The following is a 17,698-nucleotide window of genomic DNA, read 5'->3' as shown; positions in this document are numbered from 1 at the left end:
GGAACCTTCACACACTGTTGATGGGAATGTAAAATGGTACAGTTGTTTTGGAAAACCGTTTGGCACATGTTAAAAATAGTTAGACATAGAGTGTATATGAGCACCTAAATACCTTCCCTGGGGATATACCAAGAGAGAAGAAAACATGTCTACACAAAAACTTATGATGCTCATAGTTGCAGTATTCATAATGGCCAAAACGTCGATACATTTAGACTCTATCAAGTGATGATGGGTAAACAAAATATGATCTAGCCAAACAATGGAATATCATTCAATATTAAAAAGAAATGAGACATTGATACATGCTCCAATGTGGATGACACTTGAAAACATTTTGTGAAGTGAAAGAAGCCAACCACATATTGTATGACCCTCTATATATGCAATGTCCAAAATAGACAAATCCATAGAGAAAGGAAGTAAAAGATTGGTTGCCTGGGGCTGGGAGACTAGGGGTAGGGTTGGGGAGAGGGATTGTTAGTAGATGGAATTTCTTTTTGGAATGATGAAAATGTCTGAAATTCATTGTGGCAATCATAATATTAGCTGTGAATATACTAAAAACCATTGAATTATATTCTGCACAGGTGGTATGTGAAGTGTATCTTAAGTATTGTTTTTAAAATGTTGATTAAAACATGACCTGATCATCTTGGGCCGAGAATGTCATCAGTTTCTCCTAAGAACCCAGGTAGTGGTGAAAAGTTGTAGAGAACTCAGTAGCAAATCTTGAAGCAGCTATCTTTTTCAGTTGAAATCAGAATATGATGGCAAGAAGCCCTCCCGGGACTGAGAGTACAGAATTGCAACTCTTTTTAGCTCTGGCGTTCATTCTTCCTGGTAAGACATTTGGCTCATCTGTGGAGACAGAAACAGCTAATTTGAGAATGAGAACTCACTGATTGCCTGTGACCAAGTCAGATGGAAGTAAACACATTCCTTGAAATCTTTATGTTGGTGAAGACATTGACCTGGTCCCTATTGGTCTCTTTAGGGTTTGGTGGAGAGAAGTTTTACATCATTAAAGAAACTCCATGATTTTTTTTTTTTTTTAAGGATTTATTTATTTATGCATACAAGAGCTGGGGTGTAGACCAGAGGTACAGAGATCGTGAGAGGAGTCGCCAGAGACAGAGTGTGGAGCAGAACAGGCAGACTGAAATACACTGCTGAGGGGAGCAGCGGGCAAGACAGGAGAGGTCTGCTGTGCCATGTGGGTTAGCTGGAGGGCTGGGGATCGAACTCGTGCTGCAGTGGCTGTGGATTGCTTCATAGTGTTTGAGACTTAACCCCTTGTGCTACCAGGGAAGCCCTCCATAATGTTTTAAATCCCCTTGTTATCCAATATGGATGTGACTTTTGAATTGTAGGGGAAGCAGTGTGTTCCCAGAGACTGGAAAATGGGTCCAAGTATTGGTAAGCTCTCTAGATGTGATTACGTATTAAGACTGAACTTCATTGAGAGCAGTGTGGCATAGTGATTCAGTGAGGACTCTAGGGCCAGACTACCTGATTTCATTAGTTAACACCTATGTTATCTTGAACACATTTTCTATGAAATGTGGATACTAATACTTTCTCTTAGGATTGTGATAATTAAATGAACATATATGTGTTTGTTACTGAGTATAGTGCCCACATTGAGTAGAAGCACTCAGTAGATGCTCACTGTTCTTATTCATAGCACCGAATGACATTCCCGAGGGTCCATTGTGAAGACATCTGGCAACAATTGTAGTTCTGTTTTCTCCCTCTTCTTGTCAACCTCCTTTTCTTCATATCTAGGTTCCAGAGAACAGACTTGGCCGGTTTACTTGCCTGCGGTGTGGTTTAGGTTGGACAACACTACTCCCAAGGAGTGGTTTGCAAATGCTGGTTCATGAACTTGTATTGGTAACAGTCTTACGGGTCAAAGAAAAGGAACAGCGAAGTGACTTTTCTTTTTTTTTTTTTTTAAAGATTTATTTTTTTTTTATTTATTTTATTTATTTATACAAGCACTGGGTACAGTCAGAAGCGTGGGAGGGTGAGAGAATTCACCAGAGCTAGAGTGGGGAACAGAGCAGGCAGAAGGACTGAAGTACACTGCTGAGGGGAGCAGCAGGCGGCAGGAGAGGTCTGCGCGCCATGTGGGACCCTCCTCTGGTGGCCGGGGAGCAGCCGGGGATCGAACTGGCGCTGCAGAGGCTGCGGGCAGCTTCGCAACCCAGCACTCAACCGCTGTGCCACCAGGGAGGCCCGAAGTGACTTTTCTTAAATGCTCAATGCTCATGTCATTTCTTATGAAATGACATGGTTCTTTTTTGGTGTTAAAATGTTCTATTTTAAAAAATGATGTTTTCTATAGGTGGTTATTCTGTTATTATGGGTTAGTAGGTCAAAAATAAAAAGATAAACCTACTAATTCCCCAAATATTTTTGGAGACTTACTGCCCATGAGAGCCAGTGGTTTAGGACCTAGGCCCTGAAACCTGTTTCACTTTGTGCTTTCCTCTGAGTACATTAGGAACAATATCTGTATCTAGTTACTCATTAGTCATTGAATGAATGAACATTTATTTACTTCCTCCTGAATGCCAGACACTGTACTAAGTACTTTACATATCTTATTTCATTCATCATTAACCGTGAGGTGTATATTATTTTCCTTGCTTACATTTAGGAAATAGAATCTCAGAGAGATGGTGTAATCCTCCCAAGGTTATGCAGCTGTGAATGGCTTGCCTGTGGTTACCACCCAGGTCTCCCTGTTTGCAGAGGTCATGTGCACTCTTTTTTCTATCTAGTTATTCTCAACTCCTGTGCTTTGGACCTGTGGTGTTTTGGCACAGGATCCATAAATCCATAGCTTCATGGATCTTTTTTCAATCAAGATATGCTGAAGGTACAATTATGATGGACTCTTTTTCTTTTTAAGTAGCCCTATCATACAAAAATTTGAAAACATTTCTCCACCTTACAGACAACAGTCATTTGGACAATAAGCAGGAGTTCCTAATTTTTGATGACTCTTAAATAAGGAATGAAACTACCACCTTGCTTGATTCAGTGTGATTTTTCAGCCTTTGATTCTAGCTATATATTGACTGCTTTCCAAGGAAAGAAAATTTGCATCCATGTGAAATTAGTGGCTACCCAAGAAACACTTCAGTAACTCCTGACTGGGCATAGAAAATAAGATGGCATTTAAAGACTTACTACTAATGTGAGGTAAAAGTTGAAGACCAAGTCACACGTCGCAGAAGTGGAAATTCCAAAGCTGGCCTCTGGGGCTAGTGCAGCGTTTCTTAAATTTAGCCGTGCATCACAATGGTCTATAAAAACACATAATCTGTACCCTGCTGTTGACCTACTGAATGAGACCCTTTGATTGAGAAACCCACAAGTACATGCAGTTGAAAAGCTTGCCCACGTGACCCTGATGCCCAGCTTGCTTCTAACTGTGGCCAGATAATCAGATGCCTCCTCACCAGCCTGGGGAAGAGTTAGGCATCTTTACGTTAGGGATAGTTGTCCTGGACACTCTTGAAATTTGCAACTTGCACTTGTGATCATGGGTATTGGGAATGGTAAATGAAGCAAGAGAAGGGATCATAAGAGCTCCCCAGCACATTTTTAATCCCTGTTATCCTTAATTGTTCACTGAAGTTATGAGCTTTCTTGTCAAAAGCCCATTTTTGTAAATGCTTGATAACATACAGTTCCCTTTCCCTTGTTCTGAAAGATATTTGTAGAAGAGTAGTCTTATGGCAATTTAATCGTCCAGGTTCATTTCATACTCCTGTACATATTCCACAGTGACATAAGAGAACCATGGCAGGTCGGGGGGTGCTGTGTGGCCAGTCCTTAACTCCTTGCGGTGGCCTATAAGACCCGGTGTAATCTGCCTCCTGTCTCAGCTCACACCAATATCTTCCTCACTTGCTGTGTTTCAGACATTCCTATTTTCTTCTAGTACCTTGACTATGCTGGCTTTGTGTTTCTTATGCACCCAGATCTTTTGGTGAAGTGCCTCTAACTACTTGGGTCTCAGCCCTTCTCAGAGAGATGTTCCATCATCTGTGCCATATCACCTATTTTATTTTTATCATAGCATTTATCACCATCTGAAATAATTTTATTATTTGTCTTTTCCATTTTAATGTTAGCAATACAAGAGCAGGTACCTGTCTATCTTGTTTCCCATCGAACTCCCAATATCTGAGGCAGTGCTAGACTACGGGGTACACATTAAAGGAAGGAGGCTTTTTGGACTCTGCACTCTTGCTCACCCTTCCTATAGGGCAGGACACCACTGAGCTGTGTCCATATCTCTTATTGCCAGAAGCTTAGAACTATAGTTTTCTGGACAAAGCTAAGTATACTTGAGGCTCAGGATTTTTCTAAATCTGTCATATTGTAACACTTCCCTAGAGCTTTTTCCTTGCCCACATGTTGTGGGTTAGAATGACAGCAGTTATTTGGAAATATATGTCATGGTCTCTCAAGTGGTAGAATTTTTGTCTTCTGGGCAAGAACTGTATTCTTTGACCCGGGCATTAAAGGACATCTTGAATTTGGGAGAATTCAGCCCTTTTTGCTGCTCCTGTCTTCTCTTGCTACAGAAATACTGTAGTCTGGGCACAGGCAAACCTGTGGCCTGACCTGACTTTCAAGAGACCAAGAGTGATGTGCTCTGCTTGGACAGTATGACACTATGTTTTTAAACACTATGGTTTATGAAGCTTCTGAAGCTTCAGGACCCTCTGTGGGTTAGAGAGGTCTTCTTGTGGACTCCTTTGAAAATCTCCTTAAAAAATGGACAAGCATCGTGCAGTTTTACCTGTAATTTAAGATTTTGCTGAATGACTTCCATTTGCCCTAAAATTCTGTTTTCGGGATTTAGATTGATTTGTTCATCCATCAAAGCTGGGTCATAGCTCTCCCATGCCTGTTTCTTTCTGACTTAGTCTCCTGTCTTCTGTCTCCTGTCTCCTGCCCCCTCTTATTTTTATAATAACCTGCTGGACCCTCTCAGGCCCAGAAGAGGCGATATTCTCCAGGAGTCCAGGTACTCAGTTCTTGACTCACCATGGCCATCCCTATTCCCTGTGTGTCCAACCTACATTTGCTGCTGTTTAGAATCCATGTGGCTGTTGTCTCAAGAGTCACTGGTCACTGATTTCGGCTGCATCGTCACCTTGCATGTTGACTGTTTAGGACAATGAAGAGCTCACTAAAGTGGCATGTTTCATGTTTTCCCCCCTTCATCACCCTCCCTGTCTACACTGCCTTAACCATGGACTTGTTTGGAATGGTTAGTTCACTGTTGCTATGAACGGTTTGGCCCTTATAACTACTGGAGAGAAAGGGACTCTAAAGTAGATGTAATTTAAGAACTTGATATATGACCTCCATGTACCCTAAAATTCTGTTTTGGGGATTTAGATTGGGCTAGGGATTTATATTAAAAGGACTAGGGTATGGGGAAACTTTCAATGGGAAAACCTTGTCCTGAGTATTATTGGGAGAAGTGATATATGGCTAAAACTGAAGTGGGCCGGAAGGCCTGTGACTAAGAACAGTCATCATGGTGGGAGAATACTGTCTGTCTAAGCCCAGTCTGCCAGTGCCCTTTAGAGACCTACTCCATTTAGGGTCAGATGCCTACAGGATTTTAAAATTAGGAAGGAGCTCTCCTCAATGGAAAAGCTCCCCTGGTGAAACAGATTTCAGAATACCTGCTGTGTACAAAGCACTTGCCCTGGCAGGGGAGGGGTGGAACTAAGGTGGAAATATGCCAGGATGCATAATAAATGATTTTTTTTCTTCAAGAAGTTTACTTGGCAGTTGGGGAGGTAGGAATATATACATAAAAAGAAAAGCATCAGCCTTGGGCAGTATGTAAGTGCTCAAGTGATGTGGGGGTAGGGGTAGGGGGGTTTCAGTCCGAATCCAGAGGTTCAAAGCAGTTATTCTGAGCCCACACCAGACCCGTAGCAAGGAGAATTCCTGAAGGCAAATTGTTCAGTTGCTTCTTAGACCATTATCCCTTGAGTTCCTGGGAGCTACTAATGATGAGACAGAGTGATTGCTGCTGCTGGTTTGCTGTAAGCGGCTCATCTTATATGTTTAAAATTCCTGTTGCTGTTTGTGCAGGCAGTCTTTGAGCACTTCCTTACAGTTCTCCCTGCTTTTCCATCCATGCTTTCCCAGCGGGTGTTCCCCTACATCTCAGCCATGGTGAACAATGGCTCCCTCAGCTATGATCATGAGCGGGATGGGCGTCCTACAGAACTAGGGGGCTGTACAGCAATTGTCCGCAATCTCCATTATGACACCTTCCTTGTGATTCGATATGTCAAGAGGCATTTGACGGTGAGTCCCTGACCTAGATCAGTTGGAAGGTGTGGGCTGTCTTGCTCCTGCCCTGGTGGCCTAGCCCTGATTTAACTCTTCTTTTTATTCTAGGTAATGATGGACATCGATGGCAAGCATGAGTGGAGGGACTGCATTGAGGTGCCTGGGGTCCGTCTGCCCCGGGGCTACTACTTTGGTGCCTCCTCCATCACTGGGGATCTCTCCGGTACTGTCACATGTGCTTTTTATTTGCTGAGACTGAGGTCACATCTTAATAGCCAGCCCCTGATGAGACGTCACAGGGGAGCCTCTGGAAGCAAGTATCCCGGGAGTGCTTATCTTCCTGCATTCCAGTACACAGATCCCAGTCCTAGGGTGCCCTAGTCCAGTGGTCTCCAGGAGTAGTTGGTGTTAACGGAAAGCACATTTGCCTCTTCATCAAGCCGGCTCTTCCAGTCTGTTTTGAGTTCTTGCCTTATTTCTGGTTCCCTTTTCTTTTTTTTTTTTTTTTAAACGTTTTTTTAATAAGTTCTGTGTTTTTGTTTATTTATTTATTTATTATTTATTTTTGTATTTATACAAGCACTGGGTACAGTCAGAAGCGCGGGAGGGTGAGAGAATTCACCAGAGCCAGAGCGGGGAGCAGAGCAGGCAGAAGGACCGAAGTACACTGCTGAGGGGAGCAGCGGGCGGCAGGAGAGGTCTGCGCGCCATGTGGGACCCTCCTCCGGTGGCCGGGGAGCAGCCGGGGATCAGCCGGGGATCGAACCGGCGCTGCAGAGGCTGCGGGCAGCTTCGCAACCCAGCGCTCAACCGCTGCGCCACCGGGGAGGCCCTCTGGTTCCCTTTTCTATAGTCAGACTCCTCTCCTTCCACTTCCTAGTGTGCTTAGTTCCCATTCTCTTAACAAAACTTACCTAGAACTCTGCCATCCTTCTTGTCACCCCCAGACTCTCCTTTGTGCTCAGACTTCTGAATGTGTCATGCTTCTGTTTCCTAGCTGTCCGCCTCTTTACCACGCTGCACTTGGACTTGTAGACCCTATCATGCTGTTAGCGCTATTCTCATAAAAGTTACTTGTTTCCTTGCCACATGTAGTAGTTTATTTTAGCCTTGTTCTTTGTTCTATCTTTTGCTTGTTTGATGAGGTAATTTCACTCTTGCTTTTGTTGGCTTAAGTGGCACCAACAGTATCCAGTTCTTTCACTTTCCTATCTCCTCTGACTTATCTTCCTGTTCGTTCCTCATTTGTAGCTCCTCTTTATGTGCTTATTATCTCCCTTGATTTTAGCCCCAATCATAACATCTTTTGAGAAAAGGTAAGGAAAGCTTTTGGGTTTTTTGATTGCTGTAACTTATGAATAAAGCTAATACACTACTGTAGAGCTTTTATATGACAAAAAGGAAAAGCAAATACACAGATGAAACAGGTAGCAGCTATGCAGTTCCAGCATGGTTGGAAAGAGAAAATGTGGGCTCAATGAGACCATGCCTTCCAATTTTAAGGGAAGTGGAAATCTTAATTTTCAAAATGAAATCTGATTTTTTAAAATATCAACAGCTGATTTTTTAAAAATCAGCTTTGTTGGTGGATGTGTGCTTTCTGTACAACAGTACAGTTTGAGGGGGCCTCCCTGGTGACACAAGGGGTTAAGACACAGCACTATGAAGCTATCCGCAGCCACTGCAGCATGAATTCAGCCCCCAGCCAGGGAGGTGATCCATATGGCACAGCATATGGGTCATCTCTCCTGCCTCACCTACTGCTCCCCTCATCAGTGTATTTCAGTCAGTCTGCCTGTTCTGCTCCCTACTCTGTCTCTGGTGAGTCCTCTTACCCACTGCATCTCTGGCCTGCATCCCAGCTCTTCAATGCATAAATAAATCCTTTTTTTTTTTTAAGATTTATTTATTTATTTATTTATTTATTTATTTATTTATTTATACAAGCACTGGGTATAGTCAGAAGCGCAGGAGGGTGAGAGAATTCACCAGAGCCAGAGCAGGGAGCAGAGCAGGCAGAAGGACCAAAGTACACTGCTGAGGGGAGCAACAGGCGGCAGGAGAGGTCTGCACGCCATGCGGGACCCTCCTCCGGTGGCCAGGGAGCAGCCGGGGATCGAACCGGTGCAGCAGAGGCTGCGGGCAGCTTCGCAGCCCAGAGCTCAACCACTGCGCCACCAGAGAGGCCCATAAATAAATCTTTTTTTAAAAAAAAGTATAGTTTGATGAATTTTGATAAATACTTAAACCTATGTAACCACCATCACAGTCAAAGGATGTTTGGAATGTTTTCCACCACTGCAAACAAATCTCGCTGTCCCTTTGCAGTATTCCTCTCCTACCCTGACTCCATTGTTCTGCTTTGTGTCACTAATGAGATGTCACAGGAGAGACAGGCTCTGGCAGCTATGTTCTAAACGCCATGCAGACAGGCTAGAACTGCGGGAGAGAGCTTGCTTTGGCACAGGGTGGGAGGTACAGGCTTGAGATCTTTGCTATATAATCTCTTCATATGACTCAAGTTGAAAAAGGTTTCTTTGTCTACATCTTTTCCTTTGAGTTTACAGGTTCTAGGACCTGCTCAGTTAACCTGATGGGAGGCTGTTATTCACTGTTAGAATGTCCAAGAAGAATACTATTTTTGTTTATCCAAAGGAGTCCTTTCTCCAGGTTTTTAGTGATAATACCCACTTTAGTATTTGTTTTCTCTGTCCATAGGACAATCCGAAATATAAATCTTGTCTTATTCTTAAGGTCTTATTTGTTGACATCTTACTTGTTATACAAGAGATTGTTGAAAACTGCTAAGAAAATTAGGACATATCCCAGCATCCCAGCCTCTGATACTCCTACTTTGTGAGGAGCATTGTCCTTGATTTATTTATTTATTTATTTATTGACTAGAACAACTGAGGTGTAGGCCAGAGGTGTGGGGTGGGGAAGCACAGTGAGAAGCCACAAGAAACAGAGTGAGGAGCAGAACAGGTTAATTTACTGAAATACACTAAGGGGAGCAGCAGTCGAGACAGGAGAGGTCTGCTGCACCATAGGTGAGCTAGCTCCTGGGCCAGCAGGGATCAAACTCAGGCCATAGAGGTGATAGCGCTGAGATTTAACCCCTAGGCCACCAGGGAGGCCCTGTCCTGGATTTTTAGCCTGTCCCATGGTGTAAACTCAGTCCTGACAGTGAAAAACATTTTTTTTTTTTTTTAAGATTTATTTATTTATACAAGCACTGGGTACAGTCAGAGGTGCAGGAGGATGAGAGAATTCACCAGAGCCAGAGCGGAGAGTAGAACAGGCAGAGTGACGAAGTACACTGCTCAGGGGAGCAGCAGGCGGCAGGAAAGGTCTGCGTGCCATGTGGGACCCTTGTCCGGCAGCCGGGGATTGAACCGGCGTTGCAGAGGCTGTGGGCAGCTTCGCAACCCAGCGCTCAACTGCTGCACCACTGGGGAGACCCGAAAAACATCTCTAATTGAAGTCATATTCAGTTTATTTTCCTGTCTAGGGGTCTAGTAAATATGCTGGCCATGCAAGCAACTGTTAATACCAACTTAATAATAGAAATATGGTGGCCTCCCCGGTGGCGCAGCGGTTGAGCGCTGGGTTGCGAAGCTGCCCGCTGCTGCAGCGCCGGTTCGTTCCCCAGCTGCTTCCCGGCCACCGGAGGAGGGTCCCCACATGGCGCGCAGACCTCTCCTGCCGCCCGCTCCTCCCCTCAGCAGTGTACTTCGGTCCTTCTGCCTGCTCTGCTCCCCGCTCTGGCTCTGGTGAATTCTCTCACCCTCCCACGCTTCTGACTGTACCCAGTGCTTGTATAAATACATAAATAAATCTTAAAAAAAAATAATAATAGAAATACGGTAAGAAATCCAGTCCCCAATACCTAGTAGCAATGAGCAGCCCTAGTACTCAGTTTTGTGGTCTCTTAATATCAATTCTAACTAAAAGGAAGGAGAGCTTCTTGCAGAGAAGACTGATGGGAGAGCTGAGGCAGGAAATGTATAAGCCTGAAACTTCCCAGAGAAGCAAGGAAGATAATAAAAAATTTCTGGATTCATGTAAAATGACTCAGCAGCCAACCTGAATAGGCTCCCACTGATAAGAGTGGGTCGATTTGAACATCAGTAAGAGGTGCAGCTTTAGTGTATTGAATCAAATGTATTTGAATCTATGAACTTTTTACAATAATATTTTTAAGCGATAGAAAAAAAATTCCAGTTCCTAATTCCTTGATCCTGCCTCTGATTATTTTTAGTGAGATTCAAAGTCCCAGTTACAAGGAACTGCAAAGACTTAGGCATTCTCCAGAAGGGAATTGCATTCCATGCCAATAGTTACACCTGTTCAGGGTCCACTAAACAGCTGTTGTGAGACCCATTCCCATCTTGCTTATGTGTGTCCTGCCCAGTAAAGGAAAGTTTTGTCTCTTCTCACTGTGCTAGGTGATTTAACACACGGTATAAGATTTATTATCTCTAAATTTTTTAGTTATATAGATAATGCATGCTTTAAAAAAATAATAACAGTACAAAACACAACAAAGCAAAAACAGACAATTATAAATCAGAGGCATACTGCAGGAGAGGTGGAGGGAGAGGGATCAGAGGGAGGGAGGGAGGAGCACAGGGGACTGAGGTGATGGTGCATGGGTGCATTGGTGAAGGAAACTCTATGGGGACTACACCTGAGGGGTGGGGGGAAGCAAATATTGTTTAAAAATGAACAATGATGTACAAAATAAATAAATAAATAAAAATAAAACAAATAATAAGTAAATAATAAAGACCTTGTGGAGACAGAAAAAAAAAAAAACCCTGAAATATGGGATAATATAGGCTATTCCATATTCCCTATTCTTATGTTTGATGAGAAAATAGGTTTCAATTATTTTTTCAAAGTTGTGACTAGTTGTGCATAAGAGTCTTGAAACAAAATACTCCAGTACTTCTCTTTGAGGTGGATTGAGTAACCCTTATTCTTTTTATCCTCTAGATAACCATGATATCATTTCCCTGAAGTTGTTTGAACTGACAGTGGAGAGAACCCCAGAAGAGGAGAAGCTGCATCGAGATGTGTTCTTGCCCTCAGTGGACAACATGAAGCTGCCTGAGAGTGAGCACAGGGGATCCTGGGAAATGGCCCCATGGTCAGGGTGGTCACAGTGCTGGGGGGAGGTCTGTGGTGACTTGCTCTTCCAGCTTGTAGGGCTGTCTCCTTTCTGTGTTCTTCCTCTAAGAACATGGATCATGTGCTCCTGCTTTTCCCCTGTCTCCGTGTTACAGATGAGCAGCAGGAAGGTTTGTAACTGAGGCATCTGGAAAAGGAGAGTCTAAGCTCTGGCTCCCTGACATCGGTGTCAGAAATGGGGACGTGGTAGTTTGTTGGTTGTTCCTTCCCGACTGGGTGATCTCCCAGATTCTGACTTGCTTCTGTCTTGTTTCTCAGTGACAGCCCCCCTGCCACCCCTGAGTGGCCTGGCCCTCTTCCTCATCGTCTTTTTTTCGCTGGTATTTTCTGTGTTTGCCATTGTCATTGGTATCATACTCTACAACAAATGGCAGGACCAAAGCCGAAAGCGTTTCTACTGAACTCTTCTGATGCCACCATTTCTGACTGTCACCCATGAAGTGTGGGAGGAGCAGGCACCGGCCTAAGCACACAGCCCAGCGGGTCTTTTCCAGTCTACAAAATAGCTGGTCGAGGACTTGGTTCTGTCACTGGAGCTTTGAATGCAGGGACACTGCATTCCCATGGTCATCCATGGCAACATCTAACTCTGGTTCAGGATGCCCACCCACCCCAGGGCAATGCTGCTGTGACGTGCCTTTCCCTGCAGTCTTTCCCCTTAGGAGGTAAGAAGGATGGAGAGACTACATGCTATTATGATGCCAAAATCACAGAGAAGAATTTCATAGCCCAGGCTGTGGCCTTGTTGGACTCAGAGGGCCCTTTCACTCATTTTTAAATCTACAGAGAACAAAACACTGATAACTCCTCATATATTTTAGCCACTCAGTCATTGGTTTTTGCTTTTTGTCCAAGCGTCTGTTCACTGAGTTTTCCTTGGAATTCTGGGTAGAAATTTCCCTTCCTTGCCTTCCTTCCTCTCCATTCTTTGTCTTCTCCAAATGCAAGCTGAGCTGGAAGAGATGTCTGGATGCCTCTCGGGCAGGATTTGGGACTGCCGAACAAAAAAGTTTTATTGACACTATTAGGTGGCCGTGAGTGAGGGGACTTTCTCACTGGTTTTCTCTCACCAGAGGACTGGTTTTCTTTTCTAACCCTTGTTTTTTTTTAGCATGGTTCTTGGTTCTATTGATGTGTTCGTGGTCTTCCCAAGTAGGTCCCTGTAGGTCCTTAGTCAAGTTTGGCTGAAAGTTGGTATGCAAATCAAGAGATGTTTGGAAGATCTCATGGATGCCATGGAATTAACTGTGAAACTGACCAGCTCCACGTTTGACACCTAAAGCAACATTTGCTCTGTGAACTGACCACGTGGGGGTGTTTCTGGACTTGGAGCCTGCTTAGCTGCATGTCTTGTGTTTATCATGAATTTTGAAATCCCTCAAAATGTAAAAGATGCTTTCTTCTTATAGCCTGGGCTTGGAAACTCCCCAAAGAGGAAATTTGGCTTTTTCTTGATGGATAAGAAATAGCTGCTGTTCTCCTGTCCCAAATCTGGGAGACCCTCATCATCTGTGCCTGGAAGAGTTCGTTGTCACTGAGCAGCAGAGCCTGAGTGTCATCCTCTGTGGATCAGCCCATATTCCACTGCCTTATCTGATGAGGGGTCACATGCTGCTCACCTATCTGCCTGTGATTAAATTGGCTAACAGGCTGGAATCTCCCTGGAGGGCCTGGAACTCTGAGCTCTCTAACTGTGTACTTTTCTGTAGCTAAGGGAAATTCTTAAAATGGCTGATGGAAACCAAACATGAGCTTCTGACTCAGTGTCCTTTCTTCTAGGGGTGGGTTTGGGGGAAGGTCCAGGCCTTTTTCCTGATCCTGAAATCCCGCGTGCCTTGTCCTGCTTCTCCTGGATGGGGAAAACCCGCCAGTAAGCTCAGAAGGGAAGGAAGTGACCTTGGCTTGTATGGTTTGCATCTTCTTGGGCTTATCTTTCCCGTGTGCATCACAGGCTGTAGCTGTATCCGGATGGAATTAAAGTGTGATCCTCCTACCACCTTCTTCACCACTACAGATCAGCCCCAGAATGCCAGAACAAACTGTAACCTTGATTTTGGCCTTAAAACCAAGTAGAACTAAAAAAAACACAAACAAAACCTAGCTGTTCCATTTTGAGTTCAAGGGGAGATTGGATAGATGCCAGTGATAGGAGGACCCAGGTGGACTTCTGAGATGGGCCAGGAAATGGTACAGGAAGAGGGGATTTTTGTCATGGAGCGGGTGTGTGTGTGAGAGGTTGAACTTGAGTTTTGTATGAGTACCTTATGTGTGCTCCTTGAGGTCTTTTTTTTTTAAAAGACTTATTTATTTATGCATAGAAGAGCTGGGGTACAGGCCAGAGATGCGGGGGTTACAGGAGGTGAGAGGATCCACCAGAGACAGTGGGGAGCAGAACAGGCAGACTAACTGAAATACACTGCTGAGGGGAGTAGCAGGCGAGACCGGAGAGGTCTGCCTCACCATGTGGGTTGCTCCCTGGCCGGCCGGGGATCGAACTCATGATACAGAGGCCGTGGATTGCTTCATAGTGTGGTGCTTAATCCCTTGCACCACCAGGGAGGCCCTCCTTGAGGTTTTTGAAAGAGTACAAGGAAAAAAATGAAATGTATTCCCGCCCAGCCTAAAACTGCCTTTAAATTGTGTGGGGCAAGGAAATTGTCTGACCTTGCATTGCTTGTTCTGCCCCAGTTTTTGCTTTTTGTTCTAGAAACAAACAGTTCCCATTGTGAATGGGACTGAATATTGTTCTGGAAACTGTGATCCCAGGTATATCCTAGAGGAGGGAGATGCCTGGTCCATGGTATGGCTCTTTTGTGCACATGCACTAGAGGTGTGAGCAGGCCTGGGCAAGCTGCACACCCCACGTGATTCATTTCTCTTCCTCACAGTCCTCATTTCCCACTGACTTCAGAGCATCTTAGCGTGGAAGAGACCCTGAGGACTAGAAGTGGTGTTACTCCCTCTCCCCTTGCGAGTCTGTCTGAAAGGCTAGCGTTTTCAGACTTTGATTTTGTTTCCAGCCCTCTTTCACTCATTCTCAAATTACAAGGTAGTTCTTTGTTACAAAACTTATTTATTTTCATGAAAAATTGCAACCCTGCCCTTCCCGTTGGAAGTGGTTTCTAAGCAAAATGGCCAGATTATCCCTAGTCCCTTGCATATATTCTAGAAGATAGAAACAAGTAACTGGTGGAAAGCCCAAGGGTAGAGCTGATAGTGGGTAGGAGAAATGCCAGGCAAACATGCGAGAACTAGTTTTGTGGGGCTGGAGGTTCTGGAAAAATATCTCTCAGGTGATTCATGGGTTCCTGGAGGAATTTCAACTCATGGTCTATTGTAGGCTCTGGGTTCACTTCTGGGTGGTGGCCTTGGAAGTATTGGAATTGCCAAAACCAAAGATATTGCTGAGTATTTTCATGGGAGCAGTCAGCCGAAGTTCAGGTTTGACCCAGTTCATGGCCAAGTAGTTCTAGAGAGAATAGGCAACAGTTAGCTTAAAGTAGCAGCTTGATGGCTCTCTCCTGAGTCTTCCCAAGAGCAACCAGTACCTTTGTCTGTCCCCATGCTTGGCACTCACCGGAGTTGAATAGATGAAGTTGAACAGTACAAGCACTATAACCAGCATGATTACGACGAAAATGATCTTATAGCGATAGCGCTTCCAGAAAACATGGCAGAAAGTTTGAATAGGTGAATGCAGCCACATGGAAAAGCTGTTGATGCGTCTGTCCATGAGCAGAAGAGATGTCAGAGAGTGGAGGGCAGAACCTTCAGGTCAAGTCATCCAGAGCAGAGAGCTTGCTTTTTATTAAGTAGCTTCTGCTTGCTACCTCCCCCCAGCCTCCACCCCAGTCTGTCTTTTTGCTCCTGATAATAGCAACACTGATCTGGAGCAGAGGGAAGCAATTCCGTCTCTCCACGTGTAGGCCCACCAGTCAGCAGTCAAACTGCTGGGCCCAGCAGTTCAGCTTTTTGAAGGGGTGAGGGGGATTCCTTGCCCTTGCCTTACACGACCCTTACAGGGGAGGATAAAGTGTAGGGTATTGGTTGGGTTCTGATTGGCCTCGTCCTGCTGGCTTGATTAAAGCATCCTTCTCTGACAGAATCTCCAGGGTCATCTTCACTTTACCCTACAAACACCATTAGTGGTAGGAGGCTGAGGACAGACAGCAAAGCAAAAATAGTTTTAATGCCTCTTCCCAGTGTCCAGAAAAGAAAAGGGATTTAGCTAAGTGCCCCAGAAATCTGTAGAGTCAAGTTACATGGCACAGCAGTCCTACCCATTCCCAGCTCTTACCGACATGCGCCATTTGCCATTATCGAGGACCTGGCAAGGCCACCAGCCAGTTACAGTCTTCTTCTTAAAGAGGGAGAAGTAATGGTTTTGGAGGAATTGGGGCAAGTTCGCGTCGACATCCATCATCCTGGTGGAGCACAGTTTGGCGTGCTTGGCTGGGAGGGGCATGTCAGACAAATCCAACTCCAGGACCCCTGAGCCCAGAGAAATACCGTCAGCAAGAGTGAGCTCCTTGCCTTATGGTTACAGGCCCCATGCCAGGATCTCACCTAGGAAATCATCAGGGGAGAATACGTCGTTGTCCCAGACCTGGATGATGAGCCGAGCCGGGAACTTCATCACCGTGGGGTCCAGGCTCCAGACGTAATCCTAGAGGATGGCAGAAGGGCACATTATCAGCCTGTCTCCCTTGCCATTTCCCCGGGTCACCTTGGTAGTCCAGCAATGATGGAATGTCTAGAAAGGATTTTCACCCGAGCTCACATGCCAAGTGTTATGGTACGTAGTTTACAGATCTCCAATGGAGGAGTGGGAGGGACACTACACCCCACCCGAAGACCTGTTACCTTCTGACTCAGGACGCACACACGCTCAGCTGCCAGGTAGTCCAAGGTGAAGATGAACCTCCAGTTGAAGTCGGCATCCCCAGTCAGGGAGCGGTAGTGGATATCTGTCTTCTGCATGTCCTTCTCTAGCCCGAATAACCACCTGGGGCCAAATTCCTTTCACCTGGGGGTCATGTGTGTGGTCCCCATGCCCCAGCTGGAGTCTTGTTTGGAGGGCTGCCCAGCAGACACCAGGCACAGGTGGAAGCAGAGAGATGTCACCCTTGGGATTAGGAGGACCCATAGGAATGACAGAACTAGGGAACTCTGGGGGAACACTGCTGGAGCCCTGCTCCTCTTCCTCACCCTTTGATGTAGATGTCACTCATCCTCTCAGTACTTAAGCTGATGTCACTCAGGTCCACATTGGCAGTTTTCCAGATAATACAGCGCAGCTCATACCTGTAGTCATGGTGCTCTGAGGCTTTGCTGGGGAATAGCTCCCGGGCTGCAGCCTTGATGAGGCAACAGTGGCCTAGAAGGCCGCCCTCCATGCCCACACCAGTCTTGATGCATTGGGGGAACCCAAGAAAAGAAACCCAGGGTTCCCAGGAGAGGAAAAAGAATGACTGCAGCTCAGTGTTGGAGAACTCTGATGCTCTGCACCATGAGTAGGCTACTCTGTCCAGTGCAGTGGTTGGAATGGGCCATCACTTACCTTCTAGGCTTTCTGGGTCTGATGTTGACTGGGGGACCAGGAGGCCCAAGCTTCTTGGGGAAGATGTCCACCCACATTTGCACCTTCCCCTAGAGTGGAGATGAATTAAGTGCTGACCTCTGTTCTCCACAGGCTTGGGAACCCCGGCTGAGAGTCAAAGATGTCTTGAGACTGTGTTCCCAGCACTGAGGAGTGGGGTATAGAGGTATCTATAGGTGGAATGGACTCCAGACAGAAAGTCAAGCAAACATCCATCAGTTTCCCCTTTTTTCATTCTGACTGGGAGAAGAGTGCAGTGAGGTGGGTGGGGTATGGCAGCCTTGAACCTGACAGCGGTGGTGCTGGGATTGCACTTGCGATGAGTCTGTGGGATTAATGCCACCCAGCAGGTCATGCTAGATGGCCAGTTTGAGCAGGGCTCCAGAATGGGATTGGGCCTTCATTCACTAAATAGTCCAGGGGCCCTAACTTAGAGTAAACCAAGTGATCAGATTTCCAAGTCAGTTTATGTTGTATAACTACGTCCTAAAGATACCAAGCTATCCACAAAGCACAGAAATCAAAGCAAGAAGAAAAAATGGTATGAAGTGAAAGTGAAAG

At 45.3% G+C, this 17,698-nt stretch overlaps 2 protein-coding genes across 6 annotated transcripts in view; one reads left to right on the top strand and one right to left on the bottom strand.

The window, feature by feature from the left end:
• The window catches only part of LMAN2L (lectin, mannose binding 2 like), a 43,660-nt gene extending 26,468 nt beyond the window's left edge, over window positions 1–17,192 (top strand). For 4 of the 5 annotated variants that reach the window (XM_037527882.2, XM_037527878.2, XM_037527880.2 and 1 more), the window contains 4 exons: window positions 6,199–6,360; window positions 6,454–6,568; window positions 11,344–11,463; window positions 11,797–17,192. In XM_037527882.2, the coding sequence (XP_037383779.1) occupies window positions 6,199–6,360; window positions 6,454–6,568; window positions 11,344–11,463; window positions 11,797–11,939 (540 nt within the window). In that variant the 3' untranslated portion in view covers window positions 11,940–17,192. Of the gene's footprint in view, window positions 1–5,020; window positions 5,054–6,198; window positions 6,361–6,453; window positions 6,569–11,343; window positions 11,464–11,796 lie in introns of all 5 variants that reach the window. The other variant, XM_037527883.2, reaches the window with a different exon arrangement.
• Window positions 14,604–17,698, bottom strand: part of FER1L5 (fer-1 like family member 5) — a 48,345-nt gene continuing 45,250 nt past the window's right edge. Inside the window, 9 exon segments of the mRNA XM_054701880.1 lie at window positions 14,604–14,899; window positions 14,902–15,007; window positions 15,116–15,263; window positions 15,559–15,668; window positions 15,836–16,029; window positions 16,105–16,204; window positions 16,402–16,543; window positions 16,747–16,842; window positions 17,099–17,187. Coding sequence (XP_054557855.1) covers window positions 14,790–14,899; window positions 14,902–15,007; window positions 15,116–15,263; window positions 15,559–15,668; window positions 15,836–16,029; window positions 16,105–16,204; window positions 16,402–16,543; window positions 16,747–16,842; window positions 17,099–17,187 — 1,095 coding nt within the window. The 3' untranslated portion in view covers window positions 14,604–14,789.

The sequence above is a fragment of the Talpa occidentalis genome, unplaced genomic scaffold, assembly GCF_014898055.3.
Source record: "Talpa occidentalis isolate TD23 unplaced genomic scaffold, MPIMG_talOcc4v2.1 talOcc4.5, whole genome shotgun sequence".
NCBI classification, from domain to species: Eukaryota; Metazoa; Chordata; class Mammalia; order Eulipotyphla; family Talpidae; genus Talpa; species Talpa occidentalis.
The sequence above is the reverse complement of the archived record's forward strand: the minus strand, read 5'-3'. Positions and strand labels throughout refer to the sequence as shown.